General features: G+C 38.7%; 1 protein-coding gene across 8 annotated transcripts in view; it reads right to left on the bottom strand.

The window, feature by feature from the left end:
* Positions 1 to 237: 237 nt before the first annotated feature.
* The window catches only part of LOC109076873 (band 4.1-like protein 1), a 60,032-nt gene continuing 34,366 nt past the window's right edge, over positions 238 to 25,903 (bottom strand). Inside the window, exons 7-23 of one of the 8 annotated variants that reach the window (XM_042751095.1) lie at positions 23,527 to 23,745; positions 22,884 to 22,971; positions 17,089 to 17,253; positions 15,982 to 16,079; positions 14,874 to 15,049; positions 13,853 to 14,049; positions 13,329 to 13,367; positions 11,673 to 11,708; positions 10,989 to 11,138; positions 9,149 to 10,360; positions 6,909 to 7,298; positions 6,267 to 6,512; positions 6,020 to 6,079; positions 5,728 to 5,814; positions 5,552 to 5,632; positions 2,734 to 2,850; positions 238 to 2,383 (exon numbers count right to left, since the gene is read on the bottom strand). In XM_042751095.1, the coding sequence (XP_042607029.1) occupies positions 2,378 to 2,383; positions 2,734 to 2,850; positions 5,552 to 5,632; positions 5,728 to 5,814; positions 6,020 to 6,079; positions 6,267 to 6,512; positions 6,909 to 7,298; positions 9,149 to 10,360; positions 10,989 to 11,138; positions 11,673 to 11,708; positions 13,329 to 13,367; positions 13,853 to 14,049; positions 14,874 to 15,049; positions 15,982 to 16,079; positions 17,089 to 17,253; positions 22,884 to 22,971; positions 23,527 to 23,745 (3,367 nt within the window). In that variant the 3' untranslated portion in view covers positions 238 to 2,377. Of the gene's footprint in view, positions 2,384 to 2,733; positions 2,851 to 5,551; positions 5,633 to 5,727; positions 5,815 to 6,019; positions 6,080 to 6,266; positions 6,513 to 6,908; positions 7,299 to 7,926; positions 7,978 to 9,148; positions 10,361 to 10,988; positions 11,142 to 11,672; positions 11,709 to 13,328; positions 13,368 to 13,852; positions 14,050 to 14,873; positions 15,050 to 15,981; positions 16,080 to 17,088; positions 17,254 to 22,883; positions 22,972 to 23,526; positions 23,746 to 25,903 lie in introns of those variants that run through there. The other 7 variants (XM_042751094.1, XM_042751096.1, XM_042751099.1 and 4 more) reach the window with 7 other exon arrangements.

Below are 25,903 nucleotides of genomic sequence, written 5' to 3'. Positions count from 1 at the left end.
CTGTTTGTTAATATTTCAGGGAACAATTATACTCTCCCTCGTGCTTAAAATCAGAAGTGTTTTATGAAATTAGAGAGACATGATACTATACAGTAGACCACAAGAGGGCAGTGCGACAGCACTAGTGCAACATTTCTTAAACAAAATGGAAATATTTGTACATAAACCGTTGTTGGATAATACACAATTTACAGTAATGTACTGTTTAACTCAGATGCAACAAATAGCAAACTTGACCACATTGATGGATCTTATTTATTTCGAACACTGTACAGCAAACACACAAAACCAAGCAGTAGAAAGTAGAGGATAGCATTGTAAACAGAAGTGTCTGCAGGTGGAATCTCAGGAGAACTGATGCTAAAAGTACTTTTCCAAGCTTAACTTTTTTCCTCAGAGTTCAAATCTTAAATGCAACATGTACAGCGTAAACGAGGACATTGCCTTGTAAAGAGACAAAACTCTGACATAGGCTTAGCATATGGGCTGGCTAAAGAATGCTGTGGTTGATTAGGAATCCAACTATCAACCTTTGCATGGCACTTCTTTTCTTTATATTCAAGAACAGCTCCCGTGTCCTCAAAGATCAGTAACTGTACAAGTTGGAAGTTATGATGTACACAAATTTCCCCTCTCGGTTACTGCAGGTTGTGTAAAGTGTTATTTTCACATAGTGCACTATCCTGAACAAATGCATTAGTTACACAACAACAAGCCTTTACCGTGTTAGGAAAGGTTATTAAGAGCTATCCTGGCCTTCTTTCATCCTAATATAAAGTTTTTAATTTGGCAATACACACAATTCGAAGCTCATTCATCCATTCAATCCTAGAACACATATATGTCCTGTCTCAACCAGGATCTCTACTGCTTCACAAAGGAACATTTGTAAAGAGAATCATGGCTCAAGGGTCACGCTTCACTGAAAACCACAGGCTCATGACATTTACACATAAAAAGGTCTCATATCAAACAAATCAGAACCGTTTTAACTGAATTTAAAAATCAATAATTCGTTGGCACAGCATTGTGTGGGAAGGGACATTGTAAAAAGAAATAAATAAATCACAGAAGTCTCAAACATATCGAGCATTAGGGAATTTGTTAAATATCAGCTTGTTGGAAAAAAAATAAAAAATAAATTGTTTTCTGCAATCCTAATAAATTGTATTTTGCTCAAATGCGTAAGGTTTAAATGCACATGCACATAACACATTGATTAATTATGTAAGTGTGTCAGCATGTTGAACTCAAATTAGGTTTAGTTTCTTTGGACTTTTTCACAGTTTAACAATATGTATAGATGAAATGGAGCATTCGACAAGCAAACGTCTTTCTTTTTGTATCGTGCATTTTAAAACAATGTCATACTTGTGGATATTTTGAATCTAAAAACGAAAGCTTGATTACTACTGGTACCTTGAAATGTTTAGACTGTAAATTGGTGATTAAAATTTTTCTCTGTTCATAATATTTACTAAATATATGTAAGGGCTTCTGAAATAAAACAAATAAACAAAAAAATTCTAGACATCTATAAAAAAAAATACATCAGTAAATAAAAATTCTGGAACAATGTGCAAGTCCACTATTTCCATATTATGTCTAACATGGAAATAAATACTTTTCAGAGGACCATCAAAGGGTTTGGCAATCATACATTAATACAGTCTGTCTCATTTTCCTTTCTGGTTTATAAGGACACTGAACCAGAGGTTTTAGTTAGTTGGTTGTATATGAAAACATTTTAAACCCTGCTTTGCCACATGCAGATGAGGTTCAGAATTTAACAGCAACATAACGTTTGTTGATCAGAGAAGCACAACATATTTTATGTACGCTAGCTACGCTTTTCCCTACAGTATTTGCAAAAAGATCTTCTGTGTTATATCTCAATGAACCCTAGAAAAAACTACTCAATAGACGCTACTGTCACTCCACTAAGCTAAATCTTCAGCAATGTTCATCAAAAAGCCCCATGCCTCATGCTTGATGTTAGCATCGGGCTGTCGATAGTACGCTTGGTTAGTTTTCACATTCGTGAAGAAAAAGCAAGAGACTACAATGGTGGCTAAATCGTCTGATCGATGTGATGCTGAGTCTGTCCTTCCCCTGCGGTCCTCAGCCAAGGAGACCGTATGCCTCCAGTATGTCCATGTTACCACAGCGAATGTAGACACAAAATAGAAATTACATGAGAAGGAATAGGTTCCGACATCTGGGAGGCAGCATGTGTTTGTGTGCCTGTGTAAATGTTAGTGTCGTGTATGTAAGTGGAAGCTAGAAGCTTAGAATAAGAGGTCTGTAGATGTTGGCGACCCACTGGCAGTCACTGAGGAACAGTTGCTTCCCGTTGAAGTCCTGAGAACTGAGGAGATCAGGACTAATGGAGAGAAAAACAAATAAACAGATCATGTAATACAACCATTTATTAGAAGACTTCATTGCAAATAAGTGATTGCTGTTGTAAGATGGAACGCAATAAGGCTTGCAATAGATTTCTGATAACTGTACAGTTTGCAGTAAAATTAAAGAGTGTATTTGTCAGCGCCATCCACTTAGAGTTAACACACAGCACTGACTGAACTGGTTTTGACATGTCATTACACCCTTGTCAAACTGCTATACACCAGCAGGCTCAATATGACAGATAAACACTGAAGTGAAACCATAATATGCATTTTCGAAATGGATGGATTAATTGTGCATGCAGAGGCTAGCGGTGACAAATACCTTCGATTCCTCATGTGGATCTTGAGTGGAAGATTCTGTTTCCCTGACAACCACAGCCTTGGTTACCAACATGTCAGGGTGCTGTTGCTTGGCTTCTTTTATTGCCATGGCAAGCGCCTGTGAAAAAGTAATTCATTTCTCAAGTTAAATGAGAGAAACATGCAGCTAATGAATTAGTAATATGCTTTCTGACTAATTAATTTGTACTTTAAATGCAGCTTGAAACAGAAATTGCTTTTCTTTCCTATTGTGACATATTTTGAAATGGCTTCTATAACAAGAAAAATGTATGTTGATTTTGTCCATCAAGAACCAGTTGAATCGTTGTTGTTTGCTAATTGCTTTAATCTTATGTGAGTGATAAATTGCCGGAGGGTAGGAATTACTCACTACTTTTCAAGAGATTTTGTTGCAAGGGGAGGTGAAGTTAATATTTTTGGGGGTATTTTTTATTAAAAAAATAATGATGTTCATGGATAAATAATTTAAAATAAACACTGCATAACTATTACATGGTGACTTTAAAAATTAAAATTCAGTTCCTCAGCCTCATGTTATTCCAACCCTGTAAGACCTTTGTTCATCTTCATAACACAAATGACAATATTTTTTAATAAAATATTAAAAAAAAATGTAAGAAAAAATAGACTTTATTTTAAGAACCAATTCTCACTACTAACTAGTTACTTGTTACCTAGTCTTGTGTAGCCAGACCTTCAGACTGACAGCTGAAGGTCTGGAATTCATGGCAGCTTTCACTGGCCAAGGCCCACCCATGAGGCCGTTTGACCGACATGTCAAACAACCAGTCACAGTTTGTTACATTCAGCGTTACGTTTTGGGGCGTGGAAATGTCGCCACAATTACAGACCGGTGTGTAAAACTCTCTGAAGTATTTGAAAGATTCTATGCCGTGAACTTTAAATATTTCATATCCTTTTGAAACTCCAGTGTTTAGTTGATCCTGATAAGGGCTCGACGTCACAGTTGTAAACACTACGGCTTTCTTCTTTCATGAGGGGGTTTGGCGTCATGGCATCTTTTTTCCCGGACAGAACGTTAAAAAACGCGACACACACATCTCCTGGAAATCCTGTAGAATTCAACCAATCTGATGACGACTTCGACACTCCTGAAGTGTTTCCACTTTTGTGTCTCATATGCATCAGATGTTTAGCCAACGGTCCATGGCAGATGGAGTATTCTGACAACGACTTTCATACCTTTTACAGGCCTCCCGAGTGTTATTTATTTGGCAGTCTATGGGACAGTCACAGGCCTCCCGGTTTTTCATACAAAATATCTTAAATTGTGTCCCGAAGTTAAACAGAGCTTTTACGGGTTTGGAACAGTTTGGAAAATTTTCATTTTGGAGTGGAGTATCCCTTTAAGGTCCTTTCACACTGAGTCAGAAATTTTTGCACGTTAAAAAATAAATACAACCTCACATTGTGTCAATCGGGTTTATACACTGCCTACGAAACTTTCATCCAACATAAAAAAAAATTATAATAATTCAGATCAGGTTTGATTTTCGGCATTTTTCGCATACATAGCAAGCAATTTGGGAGGTGTTTTGACAATTCAGAGCCACGGTACAAGCCAAAATCCAGAATGGCATCTTACAAGTTGATCCACTTAATTTCGCAGCACAAAGCACTGTATAGTCCTTGCACACTGAGTTTATGGAAACTGGTGGTCTTCTTTTTAATATGTGGCTCCAGTATCGCTAGCAAAGCATCAAATTGAGCCCCTGAAGTAAATTTAATTCGCCTTGGATAATCCCGTAGCTCCTTGATAAGGAGCTGGAACTTTCCTTCCTCTCTACACTATCTCAGGATTGAATGGACCCAATATTGCCTCTTTCTTTTTCTCTTTTTAAGAAGTGAGAGGAAAACAAAATCATTATTAATAATTAATTTATATGCATCGGACTCAGGTTTCCCTGTGTGATGATTTTTTTTAGGATGATGAATATGAAAAAAATGCATACTTATATTTTGGACTTTTATCCTGCATGACCACATTTTAGATCTCCTAGTCCTACCCCACACCTAAACTTAACTACATTACTAACTATTAATAAGCAGGAAATTAGGAGTCTATTGAGGCAAGAGTCATATTTGATAGTAGTGAGAGCTGGTCCCCAAACTAATGTGAACAACAAAAGTGTGACCGAGATTTTTGTCCATCAATGCAGTTAGTCTAGGTCAGGGGTGTCAAACTCAATTCCTGGAGGGCCAGAGCCCTGCAGAGTTTAGATTCAACCTTAATTAAACACACCTGATCTAACTAATCAAGTCCTTCAGGCTTATTTGAAAACTACATGAGTTTGACACCCCAGGTCTAGGTAGTCTAAAAATTCACACTCCAGAAAGCATCATCACAGAAATCCATGTGACTCCAGATTTTATGAAGCAATGTGAATTGCTTTGGGTGCAAAAAAAAATCTCAAAATATCTTATCACAAGAGAATCTCATTACATGGCTGTTCATGCAAGAGCAAACTGTCTCGCAATGCAACTGATCCCAGGAGCACTGCAATGTTAACAACAGAGTAAGATGCTATTCCTCTTTGCTAGACTTTCAACACATGGAAAGTAATATCTCAGGTTTTATTAAAAAAAATAAATCTTCTTTTTTTTCAATCAACACAATTGTGTTCCAACTATGAATGTCTTACAGGTTTGGAATACTCTGAGTATGAGTAGCCTAAATGGTGACAAGATATTCATATTTAGTGAACTAACCCTTCTAATGCTGATATAAATCATATATCTCATTAAAAATGTCCAGCCCTAGGTCCTTCTGCACCTACCTGATCTTGATCAACATCATCATCACCAGTAATGATAATCCTTTTTTCAATTCTTGTCTCCGAGTAGCCTCCCTTCACCGTCTACAAAACAGAAACACATATATATGTACATTTTCAACCCTCCAAGAAGGCCTTTCCTAAAAAATAGACTACCAGAAGATATTTTTTTCAGATACCTTAGTAACATGAGTTGTAGTGGCTGATGTTACATTCTCAGTCACCATTAAAGGTGAACCATCTCTAGCTAATGATCCAAGGTTCACCTGTTCAAGTATATAACGAATAAACACTTGTCAAAAGAAGAAATCTAAAAGGTTGTGTTATACAGTGCCTCACATATAACAAAAGCCATCTGAAACAAACTCTGGAACTAAAGGTGTAAAATAAAAGCAACAGCCAAAATGACAGAGCAAACACAAAGACAGAAGGAGGTATGGAAACTCAAGCTCACCAGATGAAAATACTTACAGGAGAGATTCTCTCTGTCATAGAGTATGCGGCCTCTCGCATACCGCTGATGCCATGGTCCTAAGACAGCAAACAGAAGTTACAAGATCCACCACAGTGCATGTAAGTAATAAAAGAATGTAATTACACTCATTTATGTAATTCATGATAATTGACATAATTACAGTCTTCAGTGTACATTCCTTTAACCTGTCGTACAGTGACATATCACCAGTAAAGTACATATGATGAGCTAAAAGGTCTTTACCGGGTCTGCAATCTCCATTATGGTCGTGGTGACCTCAGAGCCATTGGGCTGTGTCTCGATCTTGACCTCGGTCTTCCTCAGAGCTTGGGAAGCAATGATTTCACTGCTCTCTCTGCTGAGAGGATGGATTGGGGGTGACTCAGAGCTCTCCCGTCTCATCGACTGGGTATTAGCTTGTTCTGTAGAGTCTTTCCTCAGGGCTTGGGCAGCTTTTACTGACCGAGGAGCTTTCTTAGGTACAAAAGGCTTGGGAAAGAAATGAAACAGATTAAGTTGAAACCTGGGAATGATCATGAGATTTAAGAAACACGGTGCCAATCAAATGAACTTGGCAGCATATGGTGGGTCATGGTTCAAAAGAAAAGAATAAGAAGCAATGAAAAACATAACAAAATTCTTAAATCAAAAGAAACCAAACCTGAACTGACTGACAGAACTATGGAGGGCAGCATCAAATGGAATGGAATTAGCATCAATCATGAACTCAAATTCCAATGTAATTTCATGCTTTGCTCTGATGCCCTGTAGAATGTAAGGAAAAAATGGGATGTGACTGCATCCATCAGCACATTTACACATTTACTCTGACCAGTGATTGGGTGAGCCAGCCGCTTTGCAGAAAGAGATAAGACACTTGTCTACCTCTGGTTTACGTTCCTCTGGTGGCTTCTGTTCTACAACAGGCTTTGGTTTCTCTACGGCCCTTGGTACTTCTACAGGTCTCTCCTCTGGAAGGTAGATAGGATCTGCTCCCAGTATAAAGGCTGGATGGGTGGGGCGATCAGAGAGGCCAAACTCAGGTGAGAAGTCTCTCTCCCCCAGCTCAGTCATGCCTCTAGAAAATTCCTCGATACCAGTTTGGAAGTCCATGAGCACAGTGAAGTCCACCTCAGCCTCCAGGCTGGACGTTGAACTAACAGTGATACTCGAGCATTTGCGTTCAATGCCCAGGTGGGTCTCCTTCAGGTACAGAGTGTCTGGGTCAGGATCATCTTCTGACACCGATCCTAAGCGTCTCTCCCAGGGCTCTCTCTGAAGAAGCAGAAAAATAGGTCTTGGTGCAAGGAACCAGCTACAGTATGCTACAAGAGCAAATGTTGACTGACAAACAGGTAAAACAAGGCAGTGTAATGGATGTTACATTTTCTTCACAAGACAAGAATGAAACAACATTGTGGTGACTGATGGTTAAAGAATCTAGTAGGGATGCAGGGGTTAGTTCAACTCAAACGACTAACTGAAATGTCAGAAGTGTTACATGTCTCTGAGGAAAAACTGAGACAATAATATACTGATATAAAAAAAATTCGCCCAAGGGTAGAGTACTGCAATTCTGTATGTTTAGTTCATATATAATTCCTCCACAGCAATTTCAGTGTTTATAGCCATTTTTACAACTTCATGTTAAATTCATGCTAAGTGTGGCAACTTCCTAAACTGTGCCAAGGAATCAATGCATGTGGTGGATGCATTCAATGGTATTTCTGTGTAGGATTGTTGTGTAGGATGGTTTGGATCATGCACTTAATTCATGCTGTGATGACGGGAGCAGAAGACAGAAGGCAAATATTAGTGCTTATGTGTACAAAAAGGTGAAAGTCAAAGCTTTTGGGTTAGCAAGGAGGTAGCAGTAGCTAAGATGAGTGGAAAAATGAGGCACCTGGGCTTCCTCCTGAGGCTCCGCATGAATTGCTGGAGTGGGAAGGGGCTCCTGGAATATGAGATGAAATAATAGGAAGAGCAATGCAAAGTTAGTGCACTGAAATTTGAGATAACAGGGAAGGAGCCCAGACTAGGCTCTGAACCAACAACAAGACATTTATATAACTGACTGAATATACACTGACTGAAAAAGAAAAAAAAGAATACAAAAAATCTTCAACAATATCAAACAGAACATACAACAAAAACAACCGAAAACAAAAAAAAGTTAAAATATATTATGGCAGCTGGGTGCAATTTTGCACTAAGTGCCACTAAAGAGCCTTTTAATCAATCAGAACATTATATCTATATTAGACATCATTTTGCATCGTTATTCCTCAGGCTCTTCTAGTCCAAGTTTTTTTTTATTATGATATTTTTTGTATTAATTTCTTTCAGTTTCAATCTTGAGTGAAATATGGTAGTATCTGTTTTGACAACTGGTGTCTATTGAAATTGCAGCTCAGTGGGCTTTTGCATAAAAAAGCACCCTCAAGGTTCCCTGCAGTTTGTTGTGAAATAAATTATTGACCAATTATTTTCCAGCCAAGTCAAAGACCAAATTCAAAATCCTTAATAATGAAGCTGGGCATATAATATTCTAAATGACAGCTAAAACCGTTCCTTGTTAAATCAACTTTCAGAGCCCTTCTTATGAACAATACCATAGCCATTTTTGAAAGTCTTGCAGAAGCCCTTTTGTTTGCAAAAATGGCATTTTAGCATAACAATATGGTGCACAGGCCTTTGATTCCTTGCAACAACCATTCCCTACATGCCCGGTAAGAGGGAACAAGAGAAAGTATGTTGGAAGGAAAGGCCGCACATCAGGTGGAAAGTTAGTGGAACGGAAGGCTGAAGCTTAAGCAATGGGGATTTTGTGGAAGATCCTAAGTGTTTCTCAAATGTGCAAGCAGATGTTGAGCTGTGCAGCGGAAGGAGAGGAAAAGGAAGTGGCACGTCCTCATCAAATCAGACAAAGGTTATAGTACCTCATACTTCTATCAGCCAATGCTACGATTACACAAAAACTGACTGTTCTACTCAAACTCTCCTCAGAAACAGGTTGCTTATGTTTACTGACATGTGCATTATGCAAAACTATAGATATGGATGTGCCGTTTCATGCGATGCTTTAGTTCCTGTGAGTGACAAGCAGATTATCAAGCAGTTGTTACCACTGGTTTCCTCTTGGAAGATTCCATTGTGGAGCTCTTGTGAAGACTGTTGCCAGAATCACTTTTGGTGATAGGTTTGGTACGTGTATCTCTTGCCCTCTGGGATTTTACAGGTGGGTATAAAGGGGGAACCTGGTCAAATGCTGGAAATGCTGAATTGGTAGGAAAGTCAAACATAAACAATGGATCTTCAAAAAGAAACTGATCTTGTTCGATACTAAGTCTGTGGTCTGCATTGTTCTTGAGATCCCTTAATTGGGGCCTGTCTTGGAGAGACTGACAGTTATATTCTCTGACTTCCCTATTGTGACAATTACTCGCCCAATCTTGCTTGGCAAAAGTTCCAGTGCTTTCTAAAGCTGCAGAATTTCTGGGCTGTGACAAGCTGTCCAAGGCATTCTCAAAGCCAACTTGCTCCTTCTTAGACTTGGTTCCTTCACTTTCATCAAATGATCCTGAAATGCTTTTCTCACTCGGTTGTCCTTGCAGCTTGGCTCTTGACCTCTCTGGCTTCAGTGGAACGATTCGTTTCACCTCAGTCTGTGATGTGTCGCTTGCAGTAGAATCATGTCTCTGAATTGTTGAGCTTTTACCCTTTGAATCTGGTTTAGATGTTTGCTTCTGTAAGGTTGCTCTGGTGTTTTCTGATTCTGTTTCAAAGGATTGCCTCTCCCACCAGTTTTCGTTATATCGATCTCTCATATATTTGTCCATGGCTGCATTGGGAGAAGCCTCTCCGAAGCTTCTCTCTACATACCTTGCCAAGTCACTGTCTTCTCTATTGGTTACCCCCATGTACTTTTTATTGCCCCCGAGTCTCTCTGTTGCATATTCATCACATCCATTTGTATGAATGACATTCTCTGACAAATATCTGTCCTGGGGGTGCCCATTATCATATGCTTTCTCCTCTAAAGAACCGGAACCCTGGAAATGGTTGTACCTTAAAGCAGGGCTTTTAGCACGATTTCTCAGGGGCTTCTCTGGCGATAGGATGGTTTCTGTTGAGGTCCTTTTTGCTACACTTTGTTTTTCTCTTATGGCACTGTGTGTGTTGATGGTTTTCCCTCTCATTTTGTCTTCTGTCTCTCTGTTGAATCCAGTGGCTAATGAAGCTACTCTAGGACTCCTGCTCTTTTCATCGTTTTTACTGAGAGGCAGGTCTCTTTGACAACCATCTTGCTTCTCAATCAATAGGGAATCCTCTGAGGCCTATATATATCAATAGAGTGAACAGTTTCAGTGGCCTATCAGTGCCAACAACACCCTCTACTGTAATTTGTATAGCGCAAATGTTTTCAACATGAATCTGAAAAAATCTTATGACGCAAGAAATCAATTTATTGACCTGAGGAGGAAAAATTCATGTTATCAAGTTGAATTTTATGTACAAATGGAAGGATGTTTTGAAGTTAAACAAAAGGGAGACATTTATGTACATAAGTACTTAAAATGCCATTTGCTTTTATTATTGAGAAATATCATTGTCTTTATAACAGTAATTAAAGAAAATGCATTCATGCTGTGTTCAAATAAACCACTCCAGGCAGATTCTATTAAAGATCAAAATTGCTGCTAGCACTTGACCAGAGGCATGACATGAAATGGTTCAACAGCATCCACTTAAAGAGAGATTAGTCACATAAAAAAGACTGCATGAATAACGAATCGCATTCGGCACACTAAATCCGAGACCGGTACTGACATAAATCTGAATAATTCTCAACAGGAATCTTAAAGCAGAATCAGACCAAAATAACACTAATTATATAGCATTTTGCTTTTTAAAAAAGGCACCATGACTGCACAGTACGATTCCTTGCAGGTACCAATAACTCACAGATTTTTTCTCCGGAGTGCTACCAGACGAGGCTCCAGAGAGACGTTTCTCTCTGTGGACCAGTTTGCTGTTGGGCTCTCTCAGCGCTCTTTTCAGCTCATTGATGCTGGCTTGATGTTTCTGCAACACATCCTCTGGTTTATCCAGGAACTGCTATAAAACAAACAGGTCAATCGGTAGAACCACTTACCTTCAGCAATTACTTAAGTAAGGGCTTTCTAGAGAGCACAGCTGTTTAAATATGTTTATCTAACCGTGCTAAGTACATAATAAGTACACAAATGCAAACATCAGGCACATGTTCTGTTCTTGAAATACATGAATAAGCATGTTGAAATAATAGAAAACTCCAATAAACCAATATAAATAAAATCTGTTCCAACACTTTAGACTGTACATTCTTCTTTTCAAGAGAACATTTTAGACATCATTTTAGTCTAATACTCTAACATGCAGTGTACAGTAAATACTGTGACGCCTACAGACAACTACATTGTCAACATTTAAGACAACAAAGCAGCACATAAAACATGTTGGTGTTGGTAACAGATGTCAGATGAACTGCCATCTTGGCTCAGTTTTCTGTTACTTCCTCTAGACACAATTACTGAAAGAAAGAGAAACCGCAACACGTGTAGTTACAGAGAGTGACAGCTCAGGCAGTTGATCGATGAGAAATAGTACCTCCTGTTTAGGACGTGGGGCCAAGTCCTGGTCCGACTGGGATAAAGGGGTGGTGGGGGGAGGGGGATGGTGGTGCAAGCCAAGGAACGGAGGCATAGGCAAAGTGAGGTAGTGGAGACAGAGAGGCAGAGCATGGTTGAATTCATAAAGCAGGCAGCCAAACAGAGAGAGGAACTCTCATACAGACGTTGATGTCAGCCATGGAAGTACAGAGAGTGGAAGAGGTTGTGTCACTGCCTCAGATACACAGGTTTAGAGTTGTCTTAGTCACATTGCGCAACATGGCATACTGTATCAAATTCAGTGACACAAATTTCCTGAGCTTTCTTTTCATCATACGTGTCTTATGAGGTGCAGACTGGCATGTTCTGGAAATCATCTGTGAGCATGGATAAACGATACACCAATGATATTCTTAAACTCTGTAAAACCTTTCCAGCACAAATCAATACATGAACTGTTCTGCAAGTAGTCTAAGTCAACATGGTGCTAAGACAAGTCTAATCTGGCAGTATGGCAAAACGTCAGTTCTGTTTCGGAAGGAGGTCCCTGAGCTCCTCCCTACTTAAGAAAGAGTTTGTACAAATGATCCTTCGATTTATGAAAACAGATGGAAAAAACTGGGTCTCATTCACTAAAAATATTGTACTTTTATGTACACAAAAAGTGCAAACTTTCAGCCAAATTCACAACAGGTGCCTACGTGCATAAATATGTTCAAATTAAATCAAGTGTTTGATTCTAAAACACATATTGCACTGTATGCAGTTATAATACTTAATACAATAGCACTTTGTACAGTTACTTAATCCACTTCTAATATGATATATAACACATTTTGTTCCAATGTACATACCATTAGTGAACAAGACCCAATATAGTTCTTAAAGTCAACATGAAATGGCAACCATACCCTTTGTTCTGTATATTTGGGAAAGAAACAGGATATCCAATGAGGAAAAACACTGGATTGTGGATGTGTCCCTTTTTAAGTGTTATTTGTAAGCGTAAGTATTGTTTGTTACTAATTATTACAGCTATAACCTATATTAATCTTAATTAGTATAAAGTTAGTTACATGCTTTGCATTATTGCATAAACTACTGCTAAGTTTTTTTTTTTTTTTTAAAGCCTCCGTTCTGTATAACAGTAGCCTAAAACAAAGCCTTAATTGTTATTTCCTGCACTAGTACAGCCTGGGTAACAAAAAGGAAAGTAATGAAGCATACATTTTACATTTTGACATACGATTAAAGCATTTTTTGGAATAATGTGCACTGATGAATTGCACACAATAAGACCAGGAATGTGTATTTAGGAAATACAGTATCAGCAGTGATTTCATATTGACTTAAGCGGGACAAAAAAACAAAGCCAATCAAAGTACATTATCTATCACAGTTCTCCTTTAAATACTTGACAAATAACCATTATATGATCCAGCTATGAACAATGCTCTCATCTGGATCTCAAGAAAAGCCATGAAGGCTAGAAAATTACATGATCTGCCATGTGGCTAACATTATAGCAATCACGTTGCTATTTTTTCGAGGCTCTCTAAAGCCACACTAGCAGTGTGTATGCAGATTTAGAGTGCAATTGAGACAACGACAGACAGACAATTAGACACAGATAGATAAATCACACTAAAAATACCTCCGTCTTAGAGTCTACAGGAGAGCCTGCCTCCTCCCTCTGTCCGCGAGAAGATGAAGAAAGAAGCGATAGTTAATACGACAGCAGTGAACTGTTAGAAGCAGGAAGAACAGTGCAGAATTTGAATTAAACTGAGGAAAATAGCAAACAGCGAGAGGAAGTTAAGTGTAGAGGCAGATTTGTAGAGAGGTTGGAAAGTTAAATTCAGAAGAGATGTCAACAAAACAGGCAGGCATAGAAATATATTTAAGATTAAGGCATGTGCAGAGAAGAAAGGCAAAGTTAGGAAAAGCTTTTGGAGTGGGAGACTGTTTTAATCAGACGGGATGGCAAGGGGAGAGTTAGTTAAAAAATGTGATTGGAATTCTTGCAACTAGTTGTTTAAATCTGCTCAGAAGAACAGTTACATATTGCCACCCGTAACCCAAAGATGGTATGAACCTAAACCTGTTTCTTTTCAATAGAATACTTATTAGAAAACTAAATGAAGAAGCTGAGACTAAACACTGTTGTGTGCACAGAACCTTGAGCTCCACAGTCTTCGATAGAGTGGAGTCACTTTCAAGTCGCTGGTATTCAGCTTGTTCGTGATCTTGGTCCAGGTCCTGATCCAGACTGGGCTCCAGGTAGTCCTGGTCCAGCTCATCTCTGGGAAGACTAGGCACAGGCTCGCTGGAGGTGTGCTGGGAGAGTCGGTCCATAGTGTCCCCTAAAGCAGACTCTGAAACAGAAGAAACAAATCGTATAGTGTAAGAAACCTAAGCACATCTCAGATGTGGTAGCCTATTCCTCCACTGTCACCTTCATATCTAAAAAAAAATGTCTCAAGTAGATGACCTGACAAATACAGTATACAGTAGGGACCAAAAGTGAAAAGTGTGGTCAATGAACAGCAAACTTGTGTGACCAACTTGAGCATGAGCAAAATCTGCATGGAGATCTGTTTCACCCTCACAGGAAACTCACAATCCTATTGAAATAACACAGACCACAAATCTAGAATTTAGGGCTATCTAGGACAGATTTGATTTAAAACTGGAAATAAACTAACTTTTCTTGTACTATTTCTTTTCCATGTTCTTCTTTCCATTGAAGCAATAGATGTTCTTTGAATCATTCTCAAATATGTGGAATTCATGCAGTTTGAGGGCTGCTGTTATTAAAGCAAAAGGGAGACAAATCAAATGTTTATTTGTTAATTATCATGTTTATTTGTCAATTCAGTGCTTCACTCCAGCTGTTTATAATTTGTAGTAAAAGTCTGTATTAAATATTAAAACGGCAATTCTAGAAGCATTTTTTTTTTTTTATTAAGACTTCCAGATCCCACTGTAGTAAACACAAATTTACTTTACAAGCATTGTGAACAGAGAATATTAACAGGAGAATGTGAAAGCTTTCACTTTTTGAAGTCATATTTTTGAAAGAATAACATTTTACATTATAGGTTTGCAAAATTGTAAATCAAAACTAATAAAGAGGTGCTTACTGAAGTATGATTTGGGCAATTAATGTATTTTGTGATGGTATCTAAGAGTTACTTACCTCCATCTATGCTGCGGGACAGCAGGTACCTCCTACTAATTGATCGTTCAAATTGAGGAGCTGGCCTGTCAATCAAAGCACTGGCTTGGCGAGTCTGGGCTTGGGTCCGCCCACTGTAGCGGAACTTTGAGCCAATCACAAGAAAACCTTTGGGAGGAGGCTCAGGAGAGACCAACCTGTAGGAGAAAAAACAGAAAACGTGACCAAATGTTACAGAATTAGAGTGGATTGAACATTATAATTGTTAAAGCCCAAGTGAAGTCTGTCATTACTTTTGTTTATAGAGTGGTGCAGGTATGATGTCAGAACCATCTGGTCCCTCAAGATTTTCCTATGAGGTTTTATAGTGTTTTTTTTTTTTTTTTTTTTTTTTTTTTTTTTAATTTATGAGTAAAATAAAGCCTGTGATAAACATAACTTTACAATACTTTGGTGTTTTATTCTAAAATGTAACTGCACACACTCACACCCCAAACTGTTTTACTGCTTTAATTTACTTATAACTTGAAAAGAAAAAATCATTATAAAACCCCATAAGAAATGCTTGAAAGAACCAGCGGCGAATCAGACTTCAGGGTTCTGAAGTCATACCTGCACCACTCTATAAACAGAGTTGAAATCAAAACCAGAAACTCCAAGACAAACACTAGGTCCCCTAATACCCAAAACCAGACTCCCTAAGATTAAAACTAGACTCATAAAGGCCCAGATCGAGACCAAAATCTGTTGGTCCAACAATTAAGTTTTAATGTAATAGAATTTAAAAAGAAAAGAATATATATTTTCTCAATTTAGTTTTAAATACATTACAAGATCAAATGGAAATTATCTAAAAAAATATAATTAAACAAGAAAATTAGTTATAAAGACAAAAAGAATATGGTTTTATCTCAGACCATAAATCCTGATCAGAAACTGAGTTTGTTTAAGATTTAAACCATGGCACCAGATAATGAGGCATACACTAGGTTAAGGCCCACATTTTGAGACTCCAACTCTGTTAGTGGAAACACAAAGGAAAAAACAAAACCAAAACATCTGCTTTCTCACATTTAAAAAAGACTGTGCCTAGTTTTGTGGTAGGAGTAATAGGACGGTGAGTGCCTACCTGAAAAATGTGTGATGTTCAATGCAGACCTTCCACAAGCGCTTAGAGGCACGGTGGTTGGGCAGCTTGAAGCCAATGGTGCTCTCGAACTGCTCGTACTGGGGGTGCAGGGGAGTGTGGGCATGTGATGGGGAGGAAGTGGGGGGAGTGAAGGGAAAACAGAGTGGTAACGTGTTACTTGACAGGAGATTTGACGAGGTGTAAAATCTGTGTGCTGCTACAGCTCAAATCAACCGACAGGGCACAATTCTGCATGCCTTTATTTATCCAAACAGAACGTAACCAGAATTTCTAAAGAATGCTGCAGAGGAACTGCATAAGAATGAGAGTAAATATTAATATCTAAAAGCTCAAAGTTCACAGAATGGAGCCTATTGTGTTGATAAGATGCAGAACAGTGAGGCATCTCGAATAAAGGCATTGAGATATTGTTTAACATTCATATCTGACCCTCACACATAGCGAGCAGAGTCAAAGAAATGCCATGCTTTTGTTCAAAACAAACACAAGAATCCCATTGTGAGAGGACAATCAAAGAAATAACCCCATAAATGCAGACTGCAGAATCCTTAACACTTAATAAAGACCTCTGCAACTTATTTTGCTTGCTTTCTTCCCTCTCTTTGGATTGAATTCTCTCCTCACCCCTCATTTTCTGCTTCCCTCTGTCTCTGTGCCCACTAGGCAAAAAAAATTCACAGCTCAGCCTAATGTTTTAAAACCCTCATCCTTTCCACACACAGCAAGCTAACAACCACTAAAGAGCAGAACCTCAAACAATATAACTAGTGTTTGTTGAGACATAATTAAAGGCATTTTTAAACGCATTAGCAATGCGCTAAAAAATATTCAGTTTCTTTGTGCAAAACAGTGGAAGAACACCTACATCAGTCTTCACAGAACTGGGTAATTTGAAAGCCTGAATAGTGATTTCAAATACTCAAAAAAACATCTCATTCTTTTCTAATAAAACCACATCATGTAGATTATCCGCCCATTTTCTCGCCCACAGCATTAGTCTCAGTACGGCACCCTTATCTAACTAATGCTTCAACATGCATCTACGAGCGAAATCTAACAAGAAAAACCTGGAAAATCTCAAAAGACCTTTTTCTCTACCTCTCCAGGTCGGATTTTGATGTAGAAGTTGCTTCTCTTGTAAGATATTTTGAGGATCTTGGGCCAGGCGAATCGGTTGATACGCAACCGGTCTCTATAGATCAGCAAGCCACTGGCACACACCCCCAACATGATGTCAATGCCTTCAGAGTCCTTTAAAACACACATACAAAAAGACACATTCAGATGCTCAGGTTTTAGTCACATTTTCAAACATTCAACTTTCAAACCAGTGGTGATTCTAGGATTTTATCCTAAGGGGTCTAAGCCTGTAAAATTGCATAATTGGATCACAGGTCTGTTATAATGGGGTTGTGCACCACAGGAGAAAAACATTGTTAAATCCAAAAAATAGAATACAAATAACTGTATAATCATGCAAAATAAATAATCTACTTTCAAAAGACAAAGGGTGCATTCAATCAACATGTAAGGCATTTTGGTACAAATTCATATGTTACTTGGTAATAAAAGTAATATAAATGCAATTTCTGGCCCGGTGTTTGTTTCAAGTGTTAGGCTGGTAAATTAATTTTTATTTTCATTGTTTTTGTTAATACATGTATGAGTCCATTGTCCTATTTAAAAATGTGCAAAAATGGTTTCTGCAGGTTTTTGAATGTACATTTAAGACCTTTTTAATGCCAAGAAAATGAACCACAGTACATCAATATATTTTCTGTGTATTTTCTGTGTCAATATGTTGTATTAGCAACATTTGAAAATACAACTTCCAACCAATCTCTATTACTTTTTAATTCATTTCACAAAAATTGCAAACACAGAATTGTGGAATACATTTTTCCACTGGCAGATACTGTGTTTGTTCTTGCTTTAACCATAAACTCACTTAATTTTATTCAATTTTTTAATACTTCAATGTATCCACATTTAAGGATGTTTAGGTTATTTGTATTGGAAAACAAAAACACTAAGATGGATATTATTTTTTTTTTTTTACAATGCATGGAAAATTTCATGCTATGACTTTATGAATTTAAGACTTTCTGCTCTGAATTTTTGTACCATTATTCACCTTTATTCCTATGCCCCATGACACTTTGCATGATACATGATTTCAGATTATGGGTGTAACTTCCATTAAGCTGTAAACAATCAGTGAAAGGTTTGTTCTATGAGCACTATAATTTATCTATCTATCTATCATATATCTATATATATATATATCTATATATATATATATATATATATATATATATATATATATCTATATATATCTATATCTATATATATATATATATATATATATATATATATATATATATATATATATATATATATATATATTATTATTGCATTAAAAAGTTATTTTTTTTTTTTTTTTTTACCGAGTACAATAAGGTGACATTATTCTACTCACCATTCAATCATCAAACACCAAAACCAAACTATCGACTGTCCTGCATTGTTTAGCTTCAGCCCTAATCAAACAGGGGAGCCCAACCCTCCTCCTGGCGATCGACTGTCCTGCATTGTTTAGCTTCAGCCCTAATCAAACTCACCTGCCTTTAATTTTTAAGTGAGCCTGAAGACCTTAATTAGTTGCTTCAGGTGTGTTTGATTAGGGTTGGAGCTGAACTTTGCAGGACAGTCGATCGCCAGGAGCAGGGTTGGGCAAAAAACAACTAGAGGTATGAATCGGCACTGGTTTCACGATTCAATTCAATTACAATTATTATGTCAATGGTTCAATTCAATTCGATATCACGATGCATCACGGTTTATATCAAATTTATCTTGTGCATTTTTATTAAATTATATAAGCAGGCTACTTTTTAAAATAAATACGTTAATTAATTAACTAATTAATATATGAATAATTAATTAATTGTTAAGAATTAAACAAAGTAAACAGCTTTAAAACATACAAGCAAATATAAAGTAATAAAGGGGGAAAAGACAATTAGAAGTGATAAACAAAAAGCATTTTCAAGATCTAAGAGTGCTTTAAGCATTGGAAAGTTTATAGACAAACAAAGTTATGGGTTTTTCTTTTTTCCTGTTGATTAGTACTGATAAGTTCATAGACAGTAACAGCTTTAACAGGCTGCATTCACACTAATGTGCAGATCTGTTTCCACATATCAGATGTTTTGTCCAGTTCTAAAAACATAACTGACTGTGTTTACATCAATTTCGTATCATAAAAACAGATCCAAGTGCATTTTAACCACAGCCGCAATCGAGCTTCGGGACTATGGGGTTAGATCTCTGCCACAATTCTGTGCACGAAAGATCATATTTTGAGCGCACAAAAGTGCATTTTGCATGCACGCGATCTGAGTTTTGTGGAGAAAATGTTTGTCTCGCAAAGAAAAAAGTATTTTGAACATACTAAAATCAATTATGCAATTAAAATAAATATTTGGATGTGTGCAGACCTTCTCTTTTGCGTGTGCAACGTTTCACTAGCTTGGTCCCTTGATGCCCGCCCTCAGTGCTCTCTAAATGCCGACAGCTGGCTTGCTCAACACAACCCAGAATTACAATATGCCATAATTCCAGGCAATCAGAGATGAGGCTGCTAAATTCTGATTGACTGCCTTGACAACCAATCACAACATTCCTTGCATTACTGATGATAGCGGAAGAGGGAAAATAAAGTGTATGCATAATTATTATGCAAGTTGATATTCTGAATATATTTTTTTTCCAAGCACATTTCACCAATTCCAAACAACATCAATCTTAATAACTACTATTAATCTTGTATTTTAATCACTTATAATCAATGTATAATTGTTATATATTAACAAACACGAAGTCTGTCAGTACTTGAGATTTGTGCATCTAATACATACTGCATTCCAAACGGCAGAAATTAAAGCATATCTAAAGTAAAAGACTAAAATAACATAATAACGAATGGAAGCACAAGCAATATGCACATATTCTGTGCAATGAAACCAGCTGTGATTCTCTCTAGCACGCAAACGTGCCATATGCAGGTAAAAGCCAAGCTCAAATTTAAAAATAGTGGGTGCATTTTTAACACTCCCGTGACAAGTGCGTATATATGCAAATGACGTCAATAGGCTATAATCGATTATAGAACTCCGAAGGTTGACGTCACACAATCTAAACTCCGCCATTTTGGCAGGCCATCAGAAAAGCACTAGAGCGGCTGTAGCATTGGTATTGACAGTGATCGAATAATAATTTAAACATCCAGCCATGCAAGAAAACATGTAATCAATCTGAGACGTGATCAGTAAGGGAAGCCATCTTTCACTATTGCAAAAAAGAGAAAAAACATTTTACATTTAAGTAACTAACAGCTTCTTAACCATGTATCTTATTCGTAAAACACACAAAATGACCAATAAAAAAGTATCAAGCACCAAAAGCAGCCCATATTAAGTTATCTTTAATTTATATTAATGTACTGTCTATTAATAACAAAATCTACTCAAATAAATTGTACAACAAATCCACTACATATATAAAGTCACATGTAATGACAAATAAAACACCAAGGATAGCCAGGAACACACACATAGAGCAGAGTGATTAAATTCACAGACATTCACAGACTGGGACTTAAATACAGGGGATGATTGGGGAAACACAGGTGCATGGGATGACTAATCAAACTAAACAAGGAGAGGAACATGACCAAATAAGGAAAAACAGGAACAAAACAGGGGCAAAACATGACGCAGAACACTCCAGAATCCTGAATTTACATCCCCTCCCGGAAGGTGCGTCCTCGCACCATAGAAACAACAGAGGGAGGGACGGGTGGGAACTTGGGAGGAGACTCAAGAGGAGGATGGATATCCAGGAGGGGGCTGGCAGACAGAGTCAAGGGAGGAGACGATGGAGGGAGGAGCCAGGAGGGGCTTGGAGCAGGAGGAGCCCAGCTGGACCCAGGTCACAGCCATAATGTCGACCCATGGTGGAGCCGATGGAGGGAGGAGCCATGGAGGAGGAATGGCTGCCGACTCCAGGGGGCCAACCAACGGTGGCGGAGCAGGCGGCTGAGGAGACGGAGAGACGGAGAGCTAACGAACCTGGGGGATGCAGAGGATACGGGGGACCAGGGTGGAGCTGAGGGCTCTGGCGACTGAGGCGGAGGTGGAGATCCGGAGATCTGTGGCGGAGCCGTAGCGACTGAGGACCAAGGTGGAGCTGGCGGGAGGAAGAAGCCCAATGGAGGAAGTGGGACGGAGTGACAAGATGCAGCCGAAGCAGCGGAGTCCTGAGGCGATGGTGGGTCGGCGCCCGACCATAGAATTGCCTGAGGGACGAGGGAGCCCGGTGGAGCTGGTGGATCGGTGAGTGGCAATGGAGGCGAGGGAGCTAGGAACCAAGGTGGAGCTGCTGGGTCTACGGGACAAGGTGGAGTCCGGGCCTCGAAAGCTGGAGGCGGAGGTGAGGGATTCTCTAGCCATGGCAATGCTGGATGAAGGCAGACCCGCGGAGCTCGCACTGTAATGATGGTGGGCTAAGGGTGAGTAGAGGGGCTACCAGACGATAGCGGTGGAGGAGGCAGAAGCAGTTGGGAGGGTGGGCATTTGTGAGCCTCCGGGTATTCAGGGCTAAACTCTGGATCGGGATCCCCCTCTAGGCTGAACACGGAACAGGATTTCGCTCTGGAGGAGTGAACACTGGAGGGCGCTTTCTAGGAGTGGGCACTGGAGGGCACTCTGGACTGGATTCGGGGACTAGAGCCCTCTCCTCTTCTTTGTGGCACATTCGCCGCACCATACTCAGCTCACCCTCAGCCGCAGTGGGCTGTGCTCCTCTACACGCTCACACCATCCGCGGCTTTATGCCTCGTGGTGGGCATTGTCGCTGGCTCTCGCACCTGGTCTGATGAGTTCAGCTCTACATTCAGGGATATCCTCTGCTCAGTCGCTTGGCTTTACGATGGCTCGCTGATCGCGGCAGGATATGGCTCTCCGGCAATGGTGGGCTCAGGCTGATGCTCCACATCGTGGGGAGATGGTGGGCTGGGCTCTGGGTTGGGAGTGGTACTGGCAAGATTCTCCTCAGAGCTGACGGTGAGCAGGGATCAGTTTCTTGCCAGTATCCACTCCACAAAGCCGGCAAAATCTGCTCGAGGACCAGCTTCGGATGATGGCATTCTGCACTTGATGTTTAGACTGGCGTCATAGAATCTTGACAATTGCGTCCATTTGTACCCCTCCAGGCTTTTGTAGGCTTTTAGTCTCCGGATTAGGTAAAGGGAAATTTGATGAGGTTCTTGTAACCTATTTATATGTACGTTAAAAGCACCCTGGGGGTATAATAAATTGTATTTAACTGTGAAACAAACAAACTTGGAAAGAGATGTGAGGATTTGAAGAGAAAAAAAAGAGATTCTTCGAGCATTCCAGTGATCAATGGAATATACTGTAAATTAAATAGTGAGAACAGACCACAAATGAGCAGTATACGTTGTCCTTTTTCATACTATTACTTCGTAATGCAAAGCGAAAGAAAAGAAAAGAATGCAGTGACTAAAAATAACTCTTTCCATAGATATTCTTGTTATAACAAATCAAGCAAAAATAACAACCGCAAAATCACACCAATAATTTCAGAAAATAAAACATGAAAGAAAATCAACAGAATCCAGCAGAATCCCAGCATTATTTTTAGGGGGGCTAAGATGTAAGACAGTGGGCTGAAGCCCTCCTAAACAAGGACTAGAATCACCTATGAACCAAACGTACAGTTCATAATATTCTATGTACAACGTAGACACTTCTATGCTAGCAGTACAACTTAAAAAAAAAAAAATAACACCATCATACCTTAGCATGATGGAGATCAACGCCATACATGGAGAGTTTCTTGGCGTTTTCCAGGAAGTTGATTTCAGCCTCTGCAGGACTCATGCCCCTGATCACAGGTCATCATTGTATTAATAAATAAACAGTTTGTTTAAAAACATATGTTTCAGAATATTTGAGCTATTTGATTGTTGTACTGCTTGTTATCAGTATCTGTAATTACTAGAGCTATCAATTCAGTGTGTTAATTTAGTGTAATTTAATGTTTTGTGTAAATTTATTATAAGTGATAAAAAATGAGTGCAATTAATCATGCCCCATGATCCGTAATTAAATTATGCATTAAGGAATTTTTCTTACCGTCAGAGAAATTTAAATTTGGTATTTTGAGCCCAGACTTGGACAGACTGACAAACTCAACTGCAAAACTGACTGAACTGGGTCAGGATATATAAACTTATAAAGTCTATTTAAATCTTTTTTCTTCTGTCATAATAAAGTAATGGATTTAGGTTATCTTAATTTGGGGGACTTGCTCAGCGAACTCTGATAAATTAGGATTAATTTAATTAATCAGCATATCATGTAATTAATATGACTTAAAATCTTAATTAATTGACAACTCTGGTAATCACTGCTCCCTATGCGGGTCAGCTGGTCTCACCTGTAGTTGCGGTGCAGCTCCATCACCCTCTCCTCCAGCTCACGGGTCTGATTGGGGGCGAAGCGGAACTCGCTGATGTAGTCTGGCCCATGTTCCTCTGGGTCATAGTCTCCCAGCTCAGCCTGAACAGCGTACGAGCCCAGCAGAGCATGAGTGACGAACGAGCAGGGCAAATGACCTGACAGTATGTCCTCCCTCAGCTGCAGACACAGGTAATACCTGCCCAACCAAAGTTAGTTGATCAATTTAAATTACATTGGTAATTACAATAGAATATATATCATATGTTATCAAAACCTTATATATATATATATATATATATATATATGTATATATATACAGGTCCTTCTCAAAAAATTAGCATATTGTGATAAAAGTTCATTATTTTCCATAATGTAATGATAAAAATTAAACTTTCATATATTTTAGATTCATTGCACACCAACTGAAATATTTCAGGTCTTTTATTGTTTTAATACTGATGATTTTGGCATACAGCTCATGAAAACCCAAAATTCCTATCTCAAAAAATTAGCATATTTCATCCGACCAATAAAAGAAAAGTGATTTTAATACAAAAAAGTCAACCTTCAAATAATTATGTTCAGTTATGCACTCAATACTTGGTCGGGAATCCTTTTGCAGAAATGACTGCTTCAATGCGGCGTGGCATGGAGGCAATCAGCCTGTGGCACTGCTGAGGTGTTATGGAGGCCCAGGATGCTTCGATAGCGGCCTTAAGCTCATCCAGAGTGTTGGGTCTTGCGTCTCTCAACTTTCTCTTCACAATATCCCACAGATTCTCTATGGGGTTCAGGTCAGGAGAGTTGGCAGGCCAATTGAGCACAGTAATACCATGGTCAGTAAACCATTTACCAATGGTTTTGGCACTGTGAGCAGGTGCCAGGTCGTGCTGAAAAACGAAATCTTCATCTCCATAAAGCTTTTCAGCAGATGGAAGCATGAAGTGCTCCAAAATCTCCTGATAGCTAGCTGCATTGACCCTGCCCTTGATAAAACACAGTGGACCAACACCAGCAGCTGACATGGCACCCCAGACCATCACTGACTGTGGGTACTTGACACTGGACTTCAGGCATTTTGGCATTTCCTTCTCCCCAGTCTTCCTCCAGACTCTGGCACCTTGATTTCCGAATGACATGCAAAATTTGCTTTCAACCGAAAAAAGTACTTTGGACCACTGAGCAACAGTCCAGTGCTGCTTCTCTGTAGCCCAGGTCAGGCGCTTCTGCCGCTGTTTCTGGTTCAAAAGCACACGCCTGTGCACGGTGGCTCTGGATGTTTCTACTCCAGACTCAGTCCACTGCTTCCGCAGGTCCCCCAAGGTCTGGAATCGGTCCTTCTCCACAATCTTCCTCAGGGTCCGGTCACCTCTTCTCGTTGTGCAGCGTTTTTTTCCACACTTTTTCCTTCCCACAGACTTCCCACTGAGGTGCCTTGATACAGCACTCTGGGAACAGCCTATTCGTTCAGAAATTTCTTTCTGTGTCTTACCCTCTCGCTTGAGGGTGTCAATGATGGCCTTCTGGACAGCAGTCAGGTCGGCAGTCTTACCCATGATTGCGGTTTTGAGTAATGAACCAGGCTGGGAGTTTTTTAAAAGCCTCAGGAATTTTTTGCAGGTGTTTAGAGTTAATTAGTTGATTCAGATGATTAGGTTAATAGCTCCTTAAGAGAAAATTAGCATATTTTCATGATATGCTAATTTTTTGAGATAGGAATTTTGGGTTTTCATGAGCTGTATGCCAAAATCATCAGTATTAAAACAATAAAAGACCTGAAATATTTCAGTTGGTGTGCAATGAATCTAAAATATATGAAAGTTTAATTTTTTATCATTACATTATGGAAAATAATGAACTTTTATCACAATATGCTAATTTTTTGAGAAGGACCTGTATATATATATATATATATATATATATATATATATATATATATATATATATATATATATATATATATATATATATATATATATATATAAACCAAAACAGAATAAAATTTTGATTAATCACACCATGACTGGGGCTTTTGGAGTTTGTTTTCATGCAACATGTCCATGTTATACTAAAGGGACAATCAATCTGAAACAACTTAATGGCTACCTTCAACTGTTTGATTGCCAATATTCTTCAAAATATCTTCTTTTCTGTTCATCGGCTGATAGAATAATTCACACAGGTTTGAAATAGAGGGTGATTACAGAACTGTAATTTTGGGGGGAACGATCTCTTTAATATGCAGATGACAGCTCTGGTTCTATTTCCTCAAATAGTTTCACTATCAAAACATCATGACCTGCCGGCATGGCAACACCGGCTCAACCAATAGCATTCATTAATTTGGTCTGCTG

Source organism: Cyprinus carpio, chromosome B23 (assembly GCF_018340385.1).
Source record: "Cyprinus carpio isolate SPL01 chromosome B23, ASM1834038v1, whole genome shotgun sequence".
Lineage (NCBI taxonomy): Eukaryota > Metazoa > Chordata > Actinopteri > Cypriniformes > Cyprinidae > Cyprinus > Cyprinus carpio.
Note: the sequence above shows the minus strand (reverse complement) of the source record. Positions and strands in the feature narration are given on the sequence as shown.